This window comes from Elephantulus edwardii, unplaced genomic scaffold, assembly GCF_000299155.1.
Source record: "Elephantulus edwardii isolate Elephantulus edwardi_28Jun2011 unplaced genomic scaffold, EleEdw1.0 scaffold00065, whole genome shotgun sequence".
In the NCBI taxonomy this organism is placed as follows: domain Eukaryota; kingdom Metazoa; phylum Chordata; class Mammalia; order Macroscelidea; family Macroscelididae; genus Elephantulus; species Elephantulus edwardii.
Genome location: NW_006399815.1, coordinates 5,505,242 through 5,515,133, shown reverse-complemented (window position 1 = coordinate 5,515,133; position 9,892 = coordinate 5,505,242). Strand labels below are relative to the sequence as shown.

Below are 9,892 nucleotides of genomic sequence, written 5' to 3'. Positions count from 1 at the left end.
TCAAAAGCTAATAATATTCAGTCAGTGGTTTATTTTTCTTCATATAAAAGGAAATGACTTTGCCTCAATGCAATACTGAAGAAAAAACTAGTTACTACTATCAAATTTCAATGAATATTTTTATGTATATACAAACAGAGATACAGACATATACATATACTCAGAACAAGGGCTGTGTCATCAATTGCTCTTGTTCTTTTTAGTATCATCTTACTGGGAGATTCTATTCCACATATGACTTAAGCCTGTGTCTAGGGACAAATGTGAGAACAATGAAACAATTCTCCTAAAGCATGTATTAGTTCCTGCATCATTTCAAAGGTGTTAGGTTTTAGGCACTGATGAGGCACAAGCTAGCTGGATTCAGAGTCCAAACGCTATTTAGTGTTCTTTTAGTGAAGTGTTCTTTTAGATGAACATGGAGGACTGATTCTATTCAAACAGCTGCAGTAAGTACATTTTTATCTCCACCGTCTTCTTCAGAACACAAATACAAGGATGCTTTTAGGGAATTTGCTTCCAGCGATGGAGCCCTTGAACTCTCCTGAATTAGTCTTTCTGAAGGTTCTGGAGAATTCTCCCTCCATCTTGAACTTGCACGCTGTTGGGAGACGTCCCATATTGAAGGGCACGGAGACGGGAAACCCAGTGCTGATCTCGAGAGTGGATCTTCTTGGAGGCCTACTTCTTGGACACATCTGTTAGAAAGCACTTCCTTTTCTTTGGAGTTTCGCCATTTCATCCTTCTGTTCTGGAACCAAATTTTCACCTATTGATAAAGTAATTGGACAAAATGATCACTTATTCCAGATTATTTCATTTTAGCATTTTCAACTGCAGTCTCATCAATGATCCTTTCTAAAGAAAACTTTATTATAAAGGCCAATCAGCAAAGCTCCTGCCTTTTATTTTTTTTTTTTTCTTACATGGCCTTCTTTTAAAAACCTGAGAAATCACTCTAATACAATAGCCACATAGACATCTCTGCAGCAAAAGGACTGCTAAATTGGTTCCACCCTGTATTCTTGACATCTTTAGAATGGACTTAACTCTGTTAGAGATTTTAAACCACCACTTAATCTGTGCCAAATTAATTTTTCAGATGAAATATACTGACTAGTATAAGACTCTGAGTGTTTCTTTTGTGCTCCATAAGAAGTACATCAGGCCACATATTCTATATTCTATGTGGATTACACACCATTCAGTCCTCAGGATACCTGGCAAGTCCTCATTTCATATTTGAAAAAAACTGCGGTTCATGGGCACAAAGTTAGTAATATGGAAATTTTGAGAATAGAATCCATCCATAACATCCAATCCCAGAGCCCAGATTCTTACAAACATTCAGGTGTAAAGGGAACTTTCATAGAATTCATGTTATAATTCTTGGAAAAACTATAGGCTTTATATAGTTTCTAAGTCTATATTCTCAAATTCAAAGACTTCAAGTGGGATCTGACTAATATGAAGTCTATTTGGTTTCTGAGGCTGTAATTCTTAACAAGAGGGGACTGTCCATCTTTCCCACTGAGTGACGGATTAAAATTGCTGGATAGCAATGGACTTTTGGATATAGCAGCACGACATGCAATGGACTATGCTTCCAGACCTCTTTATACCACTCCTAGGATTTAACAAAATCCAAGAACTGGATTCAACAAATAACAACTGATTATGATTACTTTAAAAGTATTTAAAATGTTGCTATTGCTTTATTGTTGTTGTTTTTAAATGCCCTTGATTTAACTGTGATCCATCTTGACTCTATGAATAATAGTTTTGAACCTTGGCCTATCCTGAGCCAACTTCACCATCTCTGACAATCCTGGCCCCATTGCCACAATCACTGTGTCAATGCATCTCATCCAGGGTTTAAATCATATTTTCTCTTTGCCTCATTCTCATTTTTATCCATTATGTAGTCAACTGTGCCTAAGATAAAGTCACAGTTGGTCCCTTCATCTCTTTAATGCCAATCACATTATTTTCCTGTGTATTATATGACATCCTTACACCAAAACCTTCTACCTAAAGACAAAACTGGAAAAATGTTTTCCTAGAAAGATTATAATTATCAACCAAATCTCCTAATCAAACACCTAATGAAGAAAAGCAAATATTTTGAGAAGGGTTTATTTCTGATTGGCAAAATTATTTTTCATTCTTTCAACTTGACTGGTTATGTTCACACTGGCAACAAAAGAAATCTCTGTCAGGCAACTGAGTCTGAGAGATGGTTATCTCAGTTACAATCCTGTGATTGTGGCTTTTCATAAGAAAACAAGATAAACGTGTATCTACCAAAGCAGATGGCTCTATTCTTGCTTTCATATCTTATTTGCAGTGGGCACTGGCTTCTAGAAAGTGTGCCATGAATTTCTTTCAAATAGGATTTCACTGGACAGTTAATTGCTTCCATTAGCAGTTCTAATGGTTCTTGCCTTTCTCATCATCTCCTTTTCCCTTTAGTTTTTGTTCTGCAGGTACAGAAATATCTGTTTACTAATATCACTATGAAAGAAATCATTGATTTTCTCACAATCAATGGTGTTGGGATAAATATGTATATTTAGGAAAACATAAAAAACTCTGCCTCACACATTATTTAGAAAATGCAGATATATTAAAGAATTAAAAAAAATAATAACCCTATCCATCAGCCATTGTTAGGTAGAAAGACAGACAGTTTTTCCCTTTTAAGATTTACAGCCTCAGAAACCTGATTTTTTTTTGGGGGGGGGGTTGCTGTTATGAGTTGGCATTGCTTCAATGGCAATGAGTGAGTGAGTGATGAAAGTTCTAAAAGAAATATAAAGTTATCTTTAAAGTTTAGGGAGATGTGTGCTTTCTTAAGAAAAGTATAGGGGAGCTCTGGTGGCCTAGTGGCAAGGAGCTGCAACTACAATCCCAGAGGTGCACAGTTCGAATCCACCAGATGCTCTGCCAGGGAAGGAGGGACAATCTCCTCCTGTACCAGACAGATCTGATTTGACGGTACACTCACAGAAAAATAATAAAAAAAATTAAAAAAAAGAAAAGTATAAAACTGACATCACAGAGGAAAAGACAAGCAGATTACATAATAATGAGCAATTTTGGTACAATTAAAGACATCACAAGTGCATGAAAAAAATCCTCTGAAAACTCAAAGACTTTTCTCATCTGTAATAAGAAAATGTTCATAACTATAATATCCCAAATATTTAGACTAATAGACAAAATAACTGCTATCTGTCAACAAAAAAGTTTAAATAATACACAGCAAAGAGACTCATTCAAACTGTATATTCCAGTATGAGAATTAAAAAACCTAAGATCAAGATTTAGTGATTAGGAAAACTAAAACGTTAAAAAAAAATTAGTGTTCATGATATTAGCTGCAGTTTTAAATAAAAAATAGTAGTTTGCAGAAAAGGAAATGTCTACTAATAAAAATGAATAATTCACTTAATTAAGAATTTACTCTGGTAAAATACTGTATTTGGAAAGAAATCTTTACAGCTATTAATATGTAAAGAAGGCTTGATGACGCAGTAGTTAAGCACTCAGCTGCAGACCCAAAGGTTAGCAAACCCTCCATCCGCTCCATGAGAGAAAGATGTGAAAACCTACTTCAGTTTATACTCTTGGAAACCCAAAAGGCAGTTCTGTTCTGTTCTACAAGGTTACTATGAACAGAAATTTAACTGATGGTAGCACATTTTATTTTTTTGTTTTTTCATTTTTAGTGATACAATGGTTAAACACTTAGTTTGGTTCCGTGGACTGAAAGGTTGATCATTTGAACCCCAACCAGCTGTACCATGGGAAAGAGTTGTGGCAATCTGCTTTGGAAAGACTTGCAACCTTGGAACGCTAAGAGACTGTTCTACTTTGTCCTATAAGATCACTATGAATCAGAACCGACTCAAAGGCAGTGAGTTTGGAATCCTCTGGTGGCCTAGTGGTAAGAGGTTGTGCTGCAACACTCCTTTAAAAATCTACTGGAGCATCAGCTATGGGTCAACAGCAAACAACAACACTTCCATAAAATAATTTTTAAACACACAAAGATATGCAATAATGTAAATGAAAGGTAACAAACTTGAAGATGACTAACTGAATCATAATAAATATATGTAAGTCTGTCATGAGGCGCTTGCTAAAAAGAATGGGATACTTTTTATGTATTCATTATGGGTCATACTCAACTCAACAGCACCTAATAACAACTTTTATGTACTGACAAAAAAGGATATCCATGAATATTTGAGTAGGAAAAGAAGTACAAAGCAATGTGTATTGTTAGCACTATTTGCAACAGCCTAAAATGGGAAAGAATCCAATGTCACTGGTAAAAAGATGTAGTTGTGGCATAGTGTGCACAAAAATATAGCATAAAAGCATATATATATATATATTATATATAATATATATAATATATATATATAAATATAAAAAAAATAAAGCAATGTAGTGGCATAGTGTGCACAAGAATATGTGTTTATGAGCTGTCTACTACATTCCGCAACATGAGTGAATGAATTTCACAGAACACGGCCTTTGCAAAAGAATATGTACCAAATGAATCTATTCAAAGAAAGTCTGAAAGCAGGCGAACTAATCCCTGTTTTTAGAAGTAAGGATGGCGGAAACCACTGAAAGGAGAACGAATGTCAGGGAAGAGGCAGGCCGAGTGCTCTAGCCTACTGGGAATGTTCTCTTTCTTGATTTGTGTGCTGAATATAGAGTGGATTTGGCTCACTTAAAAGTCAACATATATGTGTAGTAAAACTTTATTTTAGTGTAAAATTTACAGATAGCTTGATTGTTTATAATTTATGAAGACTCCAGGTGGGCAACAAGGGTAGTTGCATAGAGTTTCCAAGGCTATAACTTTTCAGAAGCAGATCAACAGGTCAATTTGTAAAATCAGGGATGCTGAAAGTACCTACCCAATAATCTCTCTGTAGGGGTGAAGTGACTTATCAAATGTAAGGGTATTGTGCGTATTGCACATAGTAGGTATTGTGTGGTATTTGTTATCTGTCTTGCTATGTGTTTGTAAGGATGGCACAGGATAGGATAGGGTTCAGATCTGTTGTTCATAGGGGTGCTATGGGTCATACTTGATCTGACGGCACCTAACAACAACAACAAGGATATGTGTTTGTGCAGATACAAAAAGAAAGGGGAAGGGGAGGCTGCTATTGTATTGATTCCAATTCATGCGAACCCACGAGTGTCAGAGAACTGTGCCCCACAGGGTTCCGGATGGATGTTGACTGGCCTGCCTTTCTACTAAGTGGTCCTAAGCGAACTCAACCATCCAAACTTTTAGTTATTAACCAAGTGAGCTAACCATTCATATTACTAAAAACTGCAGGTCATACAAATATACTGTCCATACATATTTAATTTAAAGGCAATACATGCGGTCTTAATAAATTAAAGTAGTTGAGCAACAGTTGGGTTCCATTAGAAGGGAAAGTAGATGAGTTTTTATTTTTAACCTTACCTATTTTTTGTTTGAATTTAATTTTATTTTATGTAGGGCCTCTATGGGTTGTAATCAATGCAAGGGCAGCTAATAACAATGTATCATGTACTGTATCATACTATATATATGTAAATATGAAAAACTAAATTACTTCTGAGATTTCCCAACAAATTCAATAACATAAAAAGTATTCATTCCTGAGGCACTTGAATTTTTAAAACAATATAATTAGCTTTGTAAAACTAAATACATATGGAAAACCACTGGAAGATAACATGCAAGAAGGAAAATATCTGCGCTTTATGGGGACTAGTGAAAATATACTCATCCTCCATGCATATTTTGTAATGGTTATTGTGTTAGCTTTCCAACAGACTATTTTTCTAAGTGCATAGCATATTATAGCAGAGATTTTCACACTTTTTCTGAACACTGTCAAGCCTAACAGAACCACTATCCACTTTTCTTTTAACACCTGACTCAATCAGAAATTCCCCAGCTTCCATAGTCTGTGAATTCTTCCCCCCTCCCCACACACACACTATGGAATTCTTATCCAATGGGATGCAGGCCAGGTCTATGGATCCCTCCTGTGGTCTTCTCTAAGCAATTCCTGACAGGTCAAACAGTTCCATCACTAGACTTCCTCGGTATGTATGTACGCTAGAATCTTAATGTTATCCTTTATAGACATGAGAATTACTATAGGGCTCCAGGAAGACGCATGCTCATTTAGCCCCCTTAAAGCCCACCACTGTTAAATTTATTCCAACTCATTGTCACCTATCATCCGGTGTCCAAAGCTGTAGATATTATGAGGAGAACTGCCTATTATTCTCCAATTGCCAAGTGGAGTACTTGGTGGATCCAAACCACTAACTTTTGGATTTGCAATAAAACATGTATTATACCAGGTCACAAGAGCTCCCTTTATCGGTAGTAAATTTAATATGATTTTAACTTAGACTAATAGGGATGCCTTTCTTGTGACCTTTCCCACCCTCTTATATTTCTAGCTAATTTCTCATGAGCTTTATTTCCACAGTTTTGTAACTAAGTTCCTGGGGTAGGAGAAATACATCTTAATCAGTTCTTATCAAAGCTCTGTCCATGTAGCACAGGGTCTCACACACAGTCGACCACTACAATCTAGCTAATGAGTCATCAGTTAAGCAAACCATTGTTTTATGACATAGCATCTATATTTGTCCCTACTTTGTTAGTGAGAAGCTGAAGTAAAATGGACATAATGAAGGTTATGGTCTTCTAAGCAACTCACTGGGAAGAGAACTCCCACTAATGTATCCAGGTAAATTATCTTCTACCGCAGTGTAGCCTGCTTCCTACTAAAGATGCTGGAGGCAGAGGGATCGCTTCCTGAAGGAAAGGAAGCAAAGTTGATAAGAGTCGATCAACTCTTAAATGATCATTCATTTAAAAAGGCGTAAATGTTAAAACACGCCACTAACAGTGAGAGAATAGTGGAGTACAATAGTCAAGAGAAAGCCTCTGCTAGTCCCTGAGTGAAAGTATCCTGGTGGCATAGGCATGATACCGGGCTTTCAAAAATGTCAGTGCTTGGAAGCCAACAGCTGTTTCACAGGAGATAGATGGGAGGTCTCCTCCAGTAAAGACTTATAGCTGAGTAAACTCAGTTACTATGAGTTGGAACCAATGCAATAGTAGTAGGCAGTGGTATTAGTAGCCTCTATGCCTTTATCCTAATTTAAAAAAAAAAAAAAATCAGATGACATAACAGGCACAAAGCAACTACATGGTCAGCAAAGAACCTCCCACTTTACAGCTCTCACTAATACCTTAAACAGGAACGCTTGTGCAGTGAACAACACCCCGCATCACTGTACATGGTGGCTATCAGTTAAAGAGAAAAAAGAAACCCTCCAGAGTCAGGTTGCCTGTGACAGGAACTTACTTCCAAAGCAACTTCATTATGTGAACACTGCCTTTATCTCTGTTGCTCTACTCTTCCTCATCTAGAAAACTGGGATAGTTATGGTGGTGATTACAAGAATAAATTTATATGGTCACTGTAAGGTTTAACAAGGAAATTGTCACTTTGTCATATTAATTATTATAATAAGTAGGCCATTCTTTAAATGGGATTTTTCTATACTTCCCTAAGGTCCCTAAAACCTTCATTCAAACTTGAATGTACAAAGAAGGTTTATAAATTTTAAAGAAGGTTTATAAATGTTGCAAAAGTGAGTAAAAACAAAACAAAACAAAAAAACCACCAATGCTAGTGAGTCCATTCCAAGGCATTTGAGCCATGGTGCTGCAGAGGTTAAGTGCATGGCTGTCAACTGAAAGGTGAATGGTTTAAATCCAATGGCTGCTCTGTGTGAGAAAGATGTGGCAGCTGTTTCCATAAAGATTTACAGTCTTGGAAACTGTAAGGGGCAGTTCCACAGTGCCTTGTAAGATCACTATGAATACCTTATTATACTTGATATAAACCCAAAGCAGAAAATAATGAAACCCCTTAATAGGGGTATTTATGAGTCATTCATTTTGCTTTCATTTTTCAGTTGGAAATGAAGAAAAAGACAAGAAAATTGGTTCCTGCTTTTGTAAGAAATTATGAAAGCCAGTTTCTTTGAATGGAAAGTAAACAATCTAATGATGTAAATGTAATGCCATTAGCATTTTTCTTGATTTGGAAAGAATTAATCAGCCCAATGACAAAAGGAGGGGGGGAAAAAAAAAGAAACTAGACCTATCAGCAAAATGGACATTTTTTCAAATAACAATTGTGATATGTATTTCTATCTATTAAACATTATGAAAAGTCATTGCACTAACACCTCAGGGTCTCACATCAAGCCCAGTGCATTTATTATTCACCAGATATGCAGAGTTTATTATACTACTTCAGAAATCAGGAGCAATAGACATCTTTATGCTCATTACTACCTGTGATTCCTTTAGTCCCAAATTGATAGCAAGTTTCTTTCGGTCTGTCTTGCTGATATATTTCTGCTTCTGAAACATTCTTTCCAGAGCCTTTCTCTGGTCCTCAGAAAAGACAGCTCTTCTTAAAATACCTCTCCGAGCTTTGGAATTAGAGTCTTGTGTCAGGAGAGGCAGCACACCATCTTCTCCTGCAGAGGGGAAAAAAAACAAGAGACACCAAGTATCAGCTTCAAAGAGGGGAATTTGCTTGGTCTATCTTTCCCATGACAGCTTCCCCCTACTCTGCATCCATCTCTTCCATGAATGCATCCTCAGAGCCATGTTTCTTCACTTCTTTTCAGGCATGGACTTCATGGAAAATCTGATAAAAGCACGCTGGGACTTTTCCCCTTGTTGGAGGGTTGGGTTATTTCTCTTCTTGTCCAAACAGCTTCTTTACTCAGGTATGAATGTCCTAAACTAGATGGGACAAAAGAAATATTTCTAAGCACAGCAAACACCCTTTCTGTGGTAACAGACTTTTCTGTACTCTGTCCTGATGTCTCCTATGAGCCTGGTCTCTACAAGCTATCTACTATATGGGTGTAAGCATGCCCTCAAATTCCAGAGGGCCTTTTTTGCCTGATATTTTGATTATGGCATTTTCAACATATAAATATATCTGTTGTTGTTATGTGCTGTGGAGTCACTTGTGACTCATAGCGACCCTATGGACAAGAGCCCTAAACCCTTTTCTATCCTTTGCCAACCTTTTTGTCTCTGACATACCTACCCCCGTTACCCCCAATACTGAATCGATCCATTGTATCAAGGGTCTTCCTCTCTATACAACTACTTTGAGTATTAAAAACTGGGAGAGAAGGAATCCGTGCACATCCAAAGGTAAAGAAACAAAGACATGTTCTGTAAATGATTTTATTTCTTCAAGTGAAATTTTAAAGAACCACTGAAGATGAGCACTATGATGATAAGACAGAAGCACAGAAAAAGCTGACCTTCTAGTTTTCAGAGGAAGTAAACTGTACAGGAAGAGGTTGCCCTTCTCTGATGGAGCAGCTGGTGGATTTGAACCATGTGCCTTTGGGATTGCAGTGTAGCTTCTTATCACTAGACCACCAAGGCTTTGAGAGATGATAGATAGATAGATAGATAGATAGATAGATAGATAGATAGATAGATAGATGATAGATAGATAGATGATAGATAGACAGATAGATATGCATATATAAATAATATATTGTTGCTGTGTGATAACGAGTAGGAGCCTCCTCACCTCACCTTTCCCAGCATGTTGTCTTTTCCCAAGGATTAGCTACTTCTGATTTAGTTTGAGCTCTAATAGCATGCACTTACTGCAGAGGGTCAAGGACTGCAGCTTTCAGTATGGACTGAGGCTCAATGTCAAGAAGACAAAGATTCTCACCACTGGGCCAATTGGAAGCATCAGGATGGATGGTGAAGAGATTGAGATTGCTC

The 9,892-nt window shown here is 36.9% G+C and overlaps 1 protein-coding gene across 1 annotated transcript in view; it reads right to left on the bottom strand.

Moving 5' to 3' along the window:
• Positions 1-436: 436 nt before the first annotated feature.
• DBX2 (developing brain homeobox 2) overlaps positions 437-9,892 on the bottom strand; it is a 55,236-nt gene continuing 45,780 nt past the window's right edge. Inside the window, exons 3-4 of the mRNA XM_006888178.1 lie at positions 8,417-8,604; positions 437-769 (exon numbers count right to left, since the gene is read on the bottom strand). Coding sequence (XP_006888240.1) covers positions 437-769; positions 8,417-8,604 — 521 coding nt within the window. The remainder of the gene's footprint in view (positions 770-8,416; positions 8,605-9,892) is intronic.